The sequence below is a fragment of the Balaenoptera ricei genome, chromosome 6 (assembly GCF_028023285.1).
Source record: "Balaenoptera ricei isolate mBalRic1 chromosome 6, mBalRic1.hap2, whole genome shotgun sequence".
NCBI classification, from domain to species: Eukaryota; Metazoa; Chordata; class Mammalia; order Artiodactyla; family Balaenopteridae; genus Balaenoptera; species Balaenoptera ricei.
Genome location: NC_082644.1, coordinates 26847534 through 26862472, shown reverse-complemented (window position 1 = coordinate 26862472; position 14939 = coordinate 26847534). Strand labels below are relative to the sequence as shown.

General features: G+C 42.0%; 1 protein-coding gene across 5 annotated transcripts in view; it reads right to left on the bottom strand.

The window, feature by feature from the left end:
- The window catches only part of LOC132366901 (contactin-associated protein-like 3), a 157768-nt gene that overhangs the window by 35952 nt on the left and 106877 nt on the right, over positions 1–14939 (bottom strand). For 3 of the 5 annotated variants that reach the window (XR_009503585.1, XR_009503584.1, XM_059924355.1), the window contains one exon: positions 6236–6429. Coding sequence is in view for 1 of the 5 variants with exons in the window: in XM_059924355.1 (XP_059780338.1) it covers positions 6236–6429 (194 nt within the window). In the remaining 4 variants the exon portion in view is untranslated. Of the gene's footprint in view, positions 1–6235; positions 6430–14939 lie in introns of those variants that run through there. The other 2 variants (XR_009503587.1, XR_009503586.1) reach the window with 1 other exon arrangement.

The following is a 14939-nucleotide window of genomic DNA, read 5'->3' as shown; positions in this document are numbered from 1 at the left end:
TCAGTGCTTCTCACAATCTAGCTTGTACTGGAATCCCCTGCTCATCTTGTTAAAATGCAGATTCTATTCAATAGGTTGGGGTGGGGGCTGAGATTCCATATTTGTATCAAGATCCCGGGTGATGCTGCTGGTCCGTAGGTTACATGTTGAGTAGCAGGACTCATAGCAATCTAGGTCCTTTAATTCATAGAGAAAAAAGGAAGGCGAGGAGTAGAAAGATAAGATGTATACGAAGAGGAAAGCAGAGAAATAGAAAAGAAAGCAAAAGGTCATGGAGAGAGAGTGAAAGAGAGAGAGAGAGAGAGAGAGAGAAAGAACAGGAAATTTGATAATATGGCCCTCCCAGCATCCCTCCCTTCTAAGTGCCCCCATTAGGGTGGACATCAAGTCTTTACATGGCCCCACCCCCCAATCCAGGGGCTTCGGTGCTAAGTGTAGGGTGGCCTGGGAGCCGTCCTGATCAGATCAGCTCTTCACAGGTGGTGAGATCTGAGACTCCCCTCAGCCAGAGCCAAGTAAGTCCGAGCATTTCCTCAGATTTTTGAACCAATATAGGAAAATGAATGCCAGAAGCTAATCCACAGAAGGCACAGGGCAGGGCTGCCTCTTAGTTACAGCCATTCCAGAGACCCAGCTAAATCCTCCCCTTCTCCGTGTGCTCGGATTCCCAAACTACCTAGACTGATTCAAGTGGATTTTCTAGAATTTGTAACAATACAGATAGAAGAGGGATATAGGGGAAAATGGAGAGAGAAGAGAGAAATAAGGAGAAAAGTATTTAATGAAAGGTGAAAAAATAGATAAGGAAAGAATAGAAGGATAGAGGAGAAGAGGGAGAAATAGTAAGGAGATGAGAATGAAGACAAAGTATTGATAAAATAGAAGAAAAAACACCCAGGAATTGCAGGAGGAAAGGTCCCCATGGCCAATAGGGACCCAGTGGTCCCTGGGCCCGATAAGCCTCAACAGAGGACACCATTGCAGTGGACACCATTAGGCACAGTCTCCCGAGAGGAGAGGGGGGTATTGGCCTGGCTCTCATTGAGTCAGCCCATTGTTCCCAAACAACTGGAACGGGGAGGGAGGAGAGACAGAGTCAGGGCAGGCAGGTGGTCTGGGAAGGACAAGGCTTGCTAGAGGGTCCCAAGAAGACCAAATAGGTGCCCAGGAGGGTGGTGATGGAGCTGCCCCAACACCCCTCTAGAATACTGCCAGTGCTCTAGGCTGCCCACTCATAGACCTCTCCTGCCCACCAGGGATGCTCACAGACCCAGACTCAGAGCAGGACAGTGGTTGGCGCCCACACCTCTCCCCAGCCTGGTCCAGAGGCCCCCAGGGAGCTCAGAGCTCACATTAGCTTGCAGGTAAGAATCCTGGTTCGCAAGGGCTGCCCCACAAAATTCTTGTAATGAATCTCAGAGTCACAGTAGATTGATGTAAGTGTTGGCTGACATATTCTCAGGGAAACAGTAGAAAATAAACATTAGTGAGCTCTGTCAGTGATCACTGATCTGCTGCACTGCTCACTGCAATGCTGTTCTATGATCCTCAGCGTCCTAAGACTCTGGCCACTTCCTGATTTAGTTGGGCTGAAGTTGCAAACTCATCTTCTAAGTCCTATGGACGTTTAGCACCAAGCTTGGTCAAGCCACCTGGTTTACTAAATGACCGATATAAACCATGATTGTTCACATCGTATAGGAAATGCACCCCTTCTAAACTTGTTCAAACAGTGATACTTCTTCCACTACATTTCAAGTGAGGACATTTACTCTGCACATCAAAAGAGTTTGTATGTCCTGAGATGTAGTGCATCCCTTGGTGAGAGATGGTGATGCCTTTTCTGTCATGTAAGACACATGCCTATATTTCCATTTAAATAAAACCCTTTTGGAATGTATTTCACAGATCTGAGTATTTGTTTAATTTTTTTGGTTATTTTCACATAGAAATCCCGTTCAGCCATGGAAGCAGTCACTCATTAAGAAAAAATATTAAAGTGGAACATATCACCAGTGAAGAACATAATTTCTTGTTTTAAGAAAGTCAATTTGGATAACTAACCTTCAGTAACTGGACCTGCAGTCCTCAAATCCTTTAGTCAAAGACTCTGTGGCCAGCCATGTCTCAATTTTATAATTTTGAGAATTTAGAGAGGTATACATTGCATTTCACATATTAATTAATATTCCATGGCAGACATGTGGCAAAGCATATGGACAACTTGCCCAAAGTAACATAAGTAAAGATCTTCTGTCTTATTATCATCTCATGTCCATTTTCAGTAAGCAGTTAGGATAGACCTTTTTCTCAGAGTTTTCAGAATTTGGAAAGAGTTAACATGTATTAGCGGACAGAGTTAGCACAGACAGCAGATAGACCCAGAAGAACAAGAAAAGTCACTTAAAATAATTATGACAGGGAGAACATCCACAAAACTTTTAAGGCCAGAGAAGGAGTGCTTGATTTGGACTTTCTTATAAAAGTAGAAGGAGGCTTCCTGAGAAGAAAGCCAATACACAGTCTTTCTTGCTGGGGGTCAAGGTTACATCAGCGAGGCCACAAGCTGGGGACACTGCTGTGGGTGAGAGCTACACTAGTGATGGCGGGGCAGCAGCCTCTCAGGGGGGACACCTGTGACACACCAACTGCGAGCAGGTGCTCAGATACCCCTGCAACATGACTTCATATGACTCTGGAAAACATCTTCAGATCCAATGAGAAACGTGTTTGCTAGGAAAGGATACCAAATGCATTAAGAAAAAAAAAATCAGAGATGTATAAATACAGTGGGGTGGGCAGAAAGGCCTCAAAGATGTCCAGGCCCTAAAGAAAGGAACTGTGAATATGTTACTTTGCATGGCAAAAGGGACTCTGCAGATGGGATTATGGTTAGGAAGACTGTCCTGGATTACCCAAGTCGATCCAGTCTAACCACATGAGCCCTTAAAGTAGAGGACTTTCTCCAGCTAGAAGAAGAGGAAATCAGAGAGGTGCAGCAGAAGGAGAACAAGAACAAAGAGCGATTTAAAGATGAAAGGGACTTGACCCCCTGCTGCAAGAACAGGCCACACAGAAAGCATAAGGGATGTGGGAAACCTCTAGGAGCAAAGACCAGCCCCCAGCTGGCAACCTACAGGAGATCAGTGTCTCAGTCCTACACCCACAAGGAAGTGCGTGAGTGTGTATGCAGAAGCATCAGGAGGGCAGTCCTGACTGCTGCCCTCTGAAAGGCCTGCTTGCAAGGCTGGCCCATTCCCAAGACTCTAATGAGAAAGGTGGCTTACTGTGCCTAATGTTTGCTCAAACACTGTGGTTCATACTCAGTACCTGCCTTCCTTCTGGGAGCCTGGGATTTTGTTACACGCAAGGCAGAGGGTGCCTACATGACCAGCCCCCAGTACATGAGCTCAGCTGGTTGGTAATATTCCATGTGGGTTTCTATAACTCACTGCTGGGCGATTAAGCTAGTCCCGTATGACTTCCCTGGGAGAGGACTCTAGAAACCTGCGCCTGATTTCCTCTGCGCTTCACCCCAAGCACCCTCTTCCTTTGCTCATTTTGCTCTGTGTCCTTTCACTCTGCTAAATCATAGCTGTATGACTACACACTGGTCCTGTGAATCCTCCCAGCAAATCATGGAACCTGGGGAAGGTTCTGGGAATCTCCAGACACCTTGAAGGACAAGTCTTCCCCAGAGCCTCCAGGAAAAATGCCTTAAGCAGAGAACCCAGCCAGGTCTACTGTACTTTAGACCTACAGAACTATGACATAATAACTCTGTCTTGTATTAGGTCACTAAATCCATGAAAATGTGTTAAAGCAGTGATAGGAAATTAAGTAAATGGCACCATGAATAAACATATTACTTTCACTAATGAAGAGTATAATATCTCAAGGACATTTTTTAAAATCTTAAATTCATTCTCAAGTTAACATCAGCAATTCATATCTAAAACAACCACGTGAAGAAGGGGTAGAACCTCTGGTAAGGTGTATGGTTGATTTTTAAGAGCAGCTGACATTTTGTGAGAGGTCTGGAAAGCAGCCAAACCAGCCCAATCTTTTTAAAGAAACTGTGAGGATAATGTCAGAATCATCCACTAGTGTGATTTACTGCTGTCAATGCCAGTTGTGTATAGTCGGGCCCAGATTAGGAGATGAATTCACTTAACCCACGGTGGTGCACGCAGAAGATGTGAGGATCTTCCACTCATTCGTTTTAATTCAGCAAACATTTACCAACGTGCTCGGCCCCAGGCACCATGAAGTGCTGGGGACACAGGGAGGGATGCAAGCTCAGCAGGAGTGTAAGGCAGGCCACTTTACCCATGTTTATTGTGTGATAGGATGGATAGGATTGAGGGGTCCACTTCTGTCCTCACCTGCATGATCTAGGGTTAATAATGCCATTATATTCTTGACCCTACTTCCCCAAGGGTGCCTGACCTTTAAAGAAATCAGCAGAGGGTGATGCTTACATATGATTCCTCTCCAACCTGCTTAACTAAAAACAAGAATTGTTAGAGTTGCTCAATCAAATGGGATTGGAGTGGGGCAAAAATATGAACCTTAATTAATACAATGAAGAATAAGTAGGCATTAACTATTAGTTAACTAATTTTGAAAAATAATATTTAATTTTGAACAAAAGTTCTCTATGTAAGTAGATGTTTCATTAAGCTTTAACTCACTTAAGCAATATTGACCTTAACCCTGCTTTGGAATTGGTGTTCTTAGAATAAGCACAACATTAATATCTGCTTCGGATCATACACATGGCAATTACTTGTTTGGAAACCTTAGGTCAGCCAGCCCTAAAAACACTCACATAGCCCTTCCCACTTTGTTCTTTTATCTAGTATTAGACAACTAACTAGTTTTTCTTGATTCAATTTGCATCAACATTTATTGACTAACTAATAAAAGCTCCAGGGATAAGAAATTAAGTAGACCACAATCTATTAAGTTATAATAAGTTACAGAGTTCTAAGGAAATTCAAATGAGGGCAGTTTGTTACACAACGAATATTATCATTTTGTTGCCTGTTACTTTTATAGATAAGCTATGTGCTAAGACATAACGGCTTTTTAGTTGACAATTTTCTTCTTACTCTGACAATTAAGAAAAAAAATTTCTTAAGTTATACAACATTCTTAGCCTAAATTAAATGGAAGATACACTGTGTATTTTTTATTGTGGTAAGATATACATAACAAAAAGTTTAGCATTTTAGCCACTTTTAAGTGTACAGTTCTGGACATTAACATTCACATTGTTGTGCAAACATCACCACCTTCCATCTCAAGAACTTTTTCATCTTCTCAAACTGAAACTTTGTCTCCATTAAAACACTTACAGTCCATTACTCCCTTCCCCTGGCTCTTGGCAACCATCTAAATTATATTTTTAAGAAGAAGAAAAAAGTAATTTCTTCTCCACCTGGTGAATCTTCTTCAGGCCACACCCCATCAGCCAATTGCAAACCTGCTGCAGACCTTTACAACACTCTACTTTTAGAGCTTCTCATTCAGAGCAGACTGTGATTTAAAGATATGAAATGCTAAATATAGAATAAATTACATAAATTTTAATATTCAAAAAGTTAAGCAAACAAAATTTAATTCTTCTGAAAGAAGCATGGATATGTAATCAGAAGTAGAAACTATGTCACTGATGTAAAATAGTTATGATTCCAAAGAATCCTAGGGATCTATTGTCCATAAATTACAAGGGGCCACATGGTGCCCAAGTTCCTGTTGGAGCAGGAACTCAACATATCCCTCAACAAGTCCTCCACAGAGAGACTCTCCATTACATCTATTTTTACATGTTCAGGGTCTTTCAGAAATTTCAGTTTATCAGAGGGCACAGAGAAAATGAATTTGCTTTATTTAAAAATGCTGAGGCAATATAAACTATTGTGTTTGTTATCAAACAAAAATAAAATCAGTCGTATGTGACTTTATTTATTCCTTAGACTTCACACTATTTAAAGGAATAATGGGAAGACATTTCCAATATTTCCCTACATTATAAAATTGTTTTACTTATTTCATAAATTAGCCATGGACGGTGTATTCTGGAACGTCACATGTGGCTTACATTCAGTGGAAACATTTTCAAGTAACTTAGGAGGCTCTGGTTCTATACTTGATCTGACAGATGGGCAGCAACATGCAGTAACTGGCATAATTCATACTCCGACAGACTGCTTTTCAATAAAGCACATACCCAGATGCTTTCCTCTCGTCGATATTGCTTCCAGTTCCTCCCGCCATCGCTGAACATCAGGAGGTAGCTGGTCACCCAGTCGGAGCTCCCGTATCCTCCCTGGGTGGCCACAGCTGTGACCTCCATTCTTTCTCCAAGGTCAATCTGCAGCCACTGGTATTTATTTGACACAAGGGGAGACCAGACACCAGCTCCTTTTTGTGGGAATAAAAAGAAGAAAACCGGTAAAGACAGAGAAATCTTTGAAATCTATATTAACCTGTAAGAATGGGGTCATAAATAAGATTTATGAAAATCATAGTTTCAAATTCTGCATTATATAATGCCTCAGAATTATACAAACACACTCACATACACATACACCAACACAAAATAAAAACGCAGGTTAAATGTAAATGGATGAAGCCTATATTAATTGTTTTGTTTCTTAGTTCATAACCCCTTACTCTCTGGTATTGGGGTGTCCCGCTAAGTGAAATTGCTTAATGTAATAGGTGGACAACTAAACACCATGCCATTACATCAGTGCTTGGAACTAGTGTCGTTACTGGCTTCAATGCATGACTTGCCCTTTGTTGGACATAAACAAAGGGCAAACTTTCCTTTGTTGGAAAATAACAAACTTTCCTTTGTTGGAAAATAAAGCTAGAAAACCTTAATTCTGGATTCCCAGCATGAGGAAGTACAATGTTGAATGTTGGGATAACAAAGATGGCTATGGCATAGCCCTACACTCATGGTGCTTACAGACTCATAGGAGAAGCAGACATTTCAAAGAACAATTTGAAATGCAATATGGGAGGGGTGGAGGTGAAAGTGACTTCTGTGCAGGGAGGGAGAGTTCTAAAAAGTCAGCAAGGAGGGTGAGCGAGAACCCAGAGGAAGTGAATGGGGAGGAGTTTCTCAGGTATTCAAGACAATAGGCGCAGAGTGGAAATTACTGTGCTTTGTTTTCTCCAGTGCCTGTGAGACACCGAAGAATTAGAGATACCTGTGAATGTATTATTGATATATTTTGTTCTTCTAGTTTAACAGAAACATGAGTTTTGAATTTGGATTTAGATGTCATATTAAATTTTCTGAATTTAAATTATTATGCAATATAAAAATTGGGAAACAGGTTTGAAATGCATTCTGGAACTGATATTTTGCTAATTATCCATGTCTAGAAAACACAGTGTCATGTAAACAGTCCTAAACACAAAAAAACTAGCTTTAAAAACAATTTTCCCCATTGTCCTGACATCTAATTTGAGGCTCTCATAATAAGGTCTGACACTTTAGACAACATTTATTATCTTTTTTATTAGGGGCTATTATTAACATCCATGTCCTGTTTACAAAAGCTGTTACGACCAAGTACATGTCAGGAGGTGTGTGACATGGTTACAAGACAGCTCAAAGGAAAATGGAAGTGGAGTGCTTACGTCAGGGTGTGGAGGTGAAACTAGCAAGTGGGCACGTCTGTTGCTTCACTATGTCCTCCGCTAACGGCACTACGTGTATAACCCTTAGCAAAATTTAAAGCTTACAAATTCTTTAAAACTCAAATTCTTTCTAAGATTTCCTCATTTCCTGCAATCTTTATTCCAAAATTTCCTCTCAACCACAAGCACAATGTCTTTTCCTTTGATCCACATCTTAAACATGCCACAACTCTGGCTGTTCTGTAATGCATTATTAAACTTTTTATTTTGAAATAATTTCAGATTTACAAACGAGTTGCAAAAATGGGATAGGGAGTTCCTGTCTACTTTTTACTCAGTGTGTCCTAATGTTAATATCTGACATCACCATGGTATTTTGATCAAAACTAAGCTATTAACACTGGTACAATGGTAACAAAACGACAAACTTTCTTTTGATGTCTCCAGTTTTTCCACTAACTCCCTTTTTCTGTTCCAGGATCCCACATTGCTTTTAGTCACCTTGTCTCCGTAGTGTCTTCCAACCTGTGATAGTTTTCAGTCTTTCTTTGTCTTTAATAACAAGATTGATCACCACCCAACACCTCCCTGCTACTTCTACTGATTTGTGCAAAGGTCCCATCTAATGTTTGATGAATGATAAGTCCTTCTGGGTTCTAGCTGAGGGTTAACTAACAGTCCCAAGTAACATTACTCTGCAACTGCCTGTAATTTTATAATAATTGCCAAAAGAAGTCAGAAATTAGGTGTTGGCTTTTAGCTGATCACTTTAACTTAAAGGTTCTACATTTGAAGTTTTATATGAATCAGTTTCAATCTCTGCGAAACTGCTAAATGTCCTGTATTCTTAGTATCAAGGTTGTAAAGAATGTACTGAAGATACTTCTTCTTTTTGCATTTCACAATCTTTCTCTGTCATCTTTAATCTCTCTTGAAGCGGGAAGTATTATCAACACGGGTACCACATGGACAGAAATGCAACAGAGTAAAAAGCATCGGCATGCTTCCAGCATCTGCCCTGGGACCAGCCTCTCCCACAGATGCAGCCACGTCTCTGTCAACCACTCTTCACCATCTGCAGGTAATCAGCCTTGAACATTTCATATTCCTTACCTGTGGTGAGAAGGTGCTACTGGTATGCAAATTAAGCTATCTGATTAAGTAGGTACTCTGATAAAGTAATGAAACTGCAGAATTCCCTGTGCTGCAAAGCAATTCATTTCAGCTGGGTAACACAGCCACGGCGTAATCCCCAGACCGCTGTAGGGTGATGATGTTGAATTACTGTGCATTCGCCCATGCACGCAGTCCACCGGGGTAGATGCCCTTTTTTCTAATGACTGGAAAAAGTGGGAAATGCACAAATGTAACCTGAGGACTGTTAGGGAGCCCCGAACAGTTTTACTGACGGGTAAGGGAGATCACTGTTCTGTAATGGAAAACAAAACAAAATACACTGAAACATTAAAGTGGGTACGCTTGAGCACAGCCGCCCCACCAGCTCTTAGCTGCAGAGCAGTGGTTCTGAAACTGATCAGCCTGCATTATTCAATGTTGCAAATCTTCAGTAAATTCCCCCTGGGAACCAACACCCCCTGAAACAGAGCCCAGGGATTTGCAATTACTGTTTTGGAGTCACCAGCGCTGAACCCACAAGAAAGGCACTTGCCCTCCCACCCAGCTCTTCCCCTGACCACACCACAGACTGTCTTTTTCCATTGTCACCGTCCTGTCTCCTGCCTCAGCCCCTTAGTTGAATAAAGTGTCACAATTCATACAAAGGAAAACATGTCCAGAGGGTCTGACTTGCACAGAACAAGGTTCCACAGCTTAGGACACTGAACACAAAACATCCCTCCCAGCAAAGTGTGATAGGTATGCTTTAGGGCTGCAATGAGAATTCAACAAGAAGCTGTCTGTGTTAGAGCATCTAGCACAATACTTTCTCTCCCACACACGATCGCAAGACGGGAGACAGTCATGGTGAAAGAGGGGTGACATCCAGAGTGTGGGGCATTGCAGTCTTTTCATTACTGAATGGCCCGTTACCTGCCACTTTATACTAGATAAAGGAGAGAAAATGAGGAAAGCCAAAGCTTGTCACAAGCATGTGATGTGTTCAGGACCCTCCCAGATGCTCTAAGTGCTACCTCACAACTCCTCCATGCACCCGGCAAGTGGGACGGGTGTTACAGTCTCTGCTTTGCAGACAAGCAAAAAACAATCATTTTAGGTTTGGGTTTGGGTGAGGGTATTTTATAAAAGCTTAGCTCCCTTTTCATTCTCTACCCCTTCTAAGAACATATCCCTGTGATTTGTCAGTTATTCAGTATTGTTTGCTTATCAATACCAGACTGTCTTTTATAGTGATATACTGGCAGATATATTGGAAGGTTTCTGTCTCTAGTTATCCCTGCGTGATTGTTTCCCCCCCCCCTTTCGTTGGCTCAGACACAGGCAGTGACTTGTGTCTTTGGGGAGAGGAAAGGCTGAACAGGCCCTTCTCAGCGAGGGCCTTAATTATTCTGGTCACTGATCAAGATGAAAATGACCCCTGCCCCTGGTGGTCACGGGGCATGCACTGTCATAATGAGTGTCAGCTTTGTGCAGAGGGGGAAATTACCCAGAGGTGGAAACTACCCAGAGGTGAAAAGGAGAATAGCTCATGCCTTCTTCAAGTTGGAACAAGGTCCAGAGCAGAAAGATACCAAAGGGAGCAAAGTCAAGTGGGATAATCTGAAGTGAACAGACTAACCTATCTCCAGGGCATCTAAATGTCAAGCAAGTAAATGGCTAAATTGAAATTGTAACCACGGGAAGTTTCCCTCCAAGATCTTCATTACATTGTCTCAAATGGGAGCTCATCAAGCTCTGTGTATTTCTTTCCTCACTTAAATGCATCTTAATTCACAGAAAACTCATTCCAGATTCCAGGCGGGGCTGGGTGAGTGGGGAGAGGGTGAGATAAGCAGGAGTAACAGATGTTCCCAGGAAAAAGGGGCCATAGGGCGGCAGGCCCTGGGGATGCTCCCTGACTATCCCACTCAGAGATCTCTGGGATTTATATATTGGTGTTTTTGTCACAACCCTGCCTACATTGCTGAGGGAAATTTAATAAGCATTTGCTCCAGCTCTGATTTCTTAAGGAGCAATTCCAACTATCTACATATACCATTTCTGGCTATCAGGATGTAAAAAATGCAGAAATCCTCCCTCTGGACCTGTCTAGGTAACCTCTGATTCCCTTTCTGCTGTGCTTCCTGCAGTCTGCTAGCAGCCTGAGCAGGAGACAACAGGTAGCTTTCCAAAAACTGCATCCATAATGAAAAAAATCACACAGAGCTGCCTAATTGTAAAACAGATTCCTGTACTAAATGCAGACATACCCTATAATGGTTTTGTAAACAGACAATTTAAAATTAAATAAAAAATAAGTGTATACTTGTTAATTTGTGATTCAAATTAAATGCCAGTGATATTAAAGAAAAAAAGTACAGTGTGACTGTTCACACGTGACTCCCTTAAGTTCTGTGTGCAGTGTCCCGAGGGACAACTTTCAATGCCCTTGGCAATTAACATTCATCACTGCAGCTCTTTCTGCATAAAATAAACAAAAATCCATTGCTACTGTGTGTTTTGTTTTGCTTCTCTCATAGACACTCCTGACCAAGTTTTAAAGAAACACACAGTAGCGAGGCATTCAGATCTGAGTTGATCTCAGGCTTTGCAGTTCTTATGTGTTTGAAGTTCTGTATTGACAAGACTATAAGATGATTTTGCTCATTTCTCACCTTAGAAATAAAATACAAATTGCCCAGCAAGCCTATAAACCATCCGAACATGTACTAAATACCTCATTCATGACTGAGTAAAATGTATGACCAAGTTTATTTGTGCATCTCCCGTGAAATCTTCATGTTAATGAGAGATGCAGCTCTGAGATCTGGTCTAATTCTATAAAAGCATCATTGTGCATCTTTCAGAGGCCCCCTGAGTTATTCAGAACAGATATGATTCCAGATCATTGTTGAGGCCACTCAGAATAGCTGCATCTCCCTCTGACATGTAGAGAGCAGTGGGGAATCCAGGATGCCCAGAAGGGCAGGAGGCCAGGCGCTCTGCTCCAAGGCCCCCACCACTCCCCAGGGACACACCGTTACTCTTCTTAAGGCAAGAGCTCCTTTTTCTTTTTAATTAAATTCAGTGTAGGATCATGTCAGGAAATGCAAGGGTGACATGCTTAGAAAGAAAACCATGAGTACTAAATTATCCATCCATACTTGACTGCTCAGTTAGCCAGAAGCCTTTGGAAAAAAAGTCCATTGATGGTAAAACTTACATTTTCTTTAGTGATGTTATGTAGCTGAATTCATTACAATTTGTAAGCACACTGTGGAAGCCTTGGATAAAAAGAGATATGTACAGACGAGCTGCTATATAAAATAGAGTGGTAAAATGAGAATGCAAAAAGGATGAGGTCTGAGCATCACAAAATGTAAATACTACTGACAAAGATGCATTTTTTGGGGGGTAGGCATTCATCCCCAGCAAAGTATGGCATTATTTTGTGTCGGAGAAAAGCCTGCTCCACTGGATTTCCTTGGAGGAAACATGGCAACAAGGGAAGAGTCTACTGCAAGGATCACAGGACAGAGAGAACAGGGAACCCCTGAAATACCATCTTCCAGTCAGCCCCTAGTCCAGAAGCTCCTCATTAATGTTCAGAGCAAAGGTGGGAGTAGCTGACCACAGGGTCCACTGAGATATTCCATTAGCCTTTGCTACTGGCTGTGGTCTTCCTGGACCAGTCTCTGTGCCACAAGTTAAACCAGAAGTTCAAGACTCCTGTGTGCTTTGATCATTAGTGATCCCAGATGCCTCATGAAAGGTTGCTAATTGAACCTCACCCCTTTGGCAGGATTGAAGGTCACCTCACTTGTTACGTCTTTCATCAGTGACTCCAAACAAGAAAAAGGGAATATCCCTACAAGAGGCAATGTAATTGCATTGGATGAGTAAAGCAGTATGTAATGGGATAAAATATATCTCCATAGGGATGCCAATAATATTTATTAAAAGTGGAGTAAACAAAGACATCATGGTGTATGTCAAGGATACATACTGTTAAATAAATAACGTTCATGAACATTTTTGTATATTATACATGATATAAAAGTGATTACTTTGGAAAAGAACAGAGTGGAATTTGCTAGACAACTATTTTTGAATTTGGATAGTGCTTAGAAGGGCTTCCACGTATCTTTTGGGAAGTTGCCAAGTACGTCATAGGCAGTACTTACTTTTGGAAAAATACTATGGCAAAATTGTGGCCACCATAAGATACTTACTGGGCAGATAATAAACACAGACATAATTTTGCAAGGATAAACTGTTGTGTTTTTCATTCCTCTCCGGTAAATCCTGTTAGCCGGTGATCATTATCCCATGAAGCCCTAGCGAAGCCAGGGAGGGCAAAGACCAACTAAGAAAATAGGAAACAGGACGTGTGATGTCTCCCTCTTTGGCAGGAAGAAGAGATGGGAACCCAGACGATCGTGGGAAAGAGAGGAAATGGAGGAAGGGTAAAAGGTGGTGGGAGGGTGATTCAGACACCTTGCTCAGGAGCGAAGTCCCAGGGGGATCAGAAAAGTGAGAGGAATAAGCAAGCTGTGGAAAGGCTTTGTCTTGGCTTCCATTTGGAATTTTGGGAGATCACCTTGTAGGGGGCTGTGTAGTCATTACTAATGGTTGCCAACTATTTCCCTTCTTCTACCTTCCAGGCACTTGGAGGATTGCGATTTCCACGCCCCCTGGTGGTTGGGTGGGGCTATGTGACCAGCTCTGGCCAACAAGCTCTGAGTGGAAGTGATAGGTTACTTCTGGACTAAACTGCCAGGACAAAACCATTTGACGATCTTTTTCCCCTTGGTATGGTGAACCAGACTGCCCACAGGCCATCAAAAAGGGGCACAGAAGTGAGATGAGAGTCTGAACAGAAGGTCAACTTGGCAAAGGCAAATTAAACCTGTAACCAAGGCTGCTCAGGCTGGAAACCAAATGAGACTCATGGTCAGGCTTCAGGGAGGTAAGAAGTGACATCGTAAAGATCCCGGAAGGAACAATGACCTGTTCCCTGGGAACACGGTCTTACCAAGAGGTAAGTCCGCCACAGGCTTCAGGAGCAGGTGCCAAGTAACCCTCAGCGTTAAAAGCAGACAAACTCCCTTCAGCAGATAGCAAGGAGCTGAGCCGCAACGTGAGAAGCCCCACCATCCAGCTCCATGAGGGCACCAGCCCTTCTGTAAACCCAAACACTGTCTTGGAAAGAAGCAGGAACAAAGAAATCTGAGCATCCCTGGAAGATGCTCACCCATTCAAAAGAGTCCACTGAATCCAAAAGAGACTGAGGATTGCCTTATTCTGGGGGTAGTGCTATAATTTGGGCTACTTGGTAGAGAGAAATGACAACATTGCCTCCCTGAAGGTTGTTGACAACGCTGAAAAACACGTTTGGTTTGTTCTGGTTTGTCTCATCTAGCATCTTAGGTTCTATGGAGGTAACCTGGAGACTCCAGACCTTGAAAAGGACCATGGGAAAATCTGAGCAGATGAGTTCTGTGTGACAACTGTACGGCAGGGTCTGCACGAACCCTGGGATTTGGGGGCTTCTCCTCTCACATGCTACCATCATGCCGTGATTTAATAAAGTTGCCTGGTCACCAAGACAGTGCTCTGTGCTTTAGTACATGGGTGTATTTTACATGGATGCTATTACATTTGGCCTGTCCACTGCACTCAATACCCACAGTTGCATCTGCAGGATCATTTGTTAAGAAAAATCGGAAAAAGAATGTGTCTTGGCCCTAATAGGTCTAAAAACTTTTAGGAAGCACAGATAAACAGAATGAAAAATCTGACATCCAGAGGCAAAAAGTCCCCAGTACATTCATATGCCTTTATAAAAATCTGGTTTGCAAGCCCTTTTATTGCCATCTGAATTGCTCAGACTAGTATTTGGGAATACTGACCAGTTCTACCAGGCACCTAGCCTGTGAATAAAAGATAGAAAGACTGGAGAACTACGATTTTAAGAAAAAATATGAGGGACAAGTTTATTATTATAAGATTTGCATCAAACATTTTTGATGTATTCAGTAATATTCTGATTTATATCAGGAGTTGATATACGTCTAGATATTTTAAATTATTATTCACTCTTTCCATTTTCTAACATTTCTTTGTAAAAAACAGTGAATTTTACATCATAGCTTATTTGG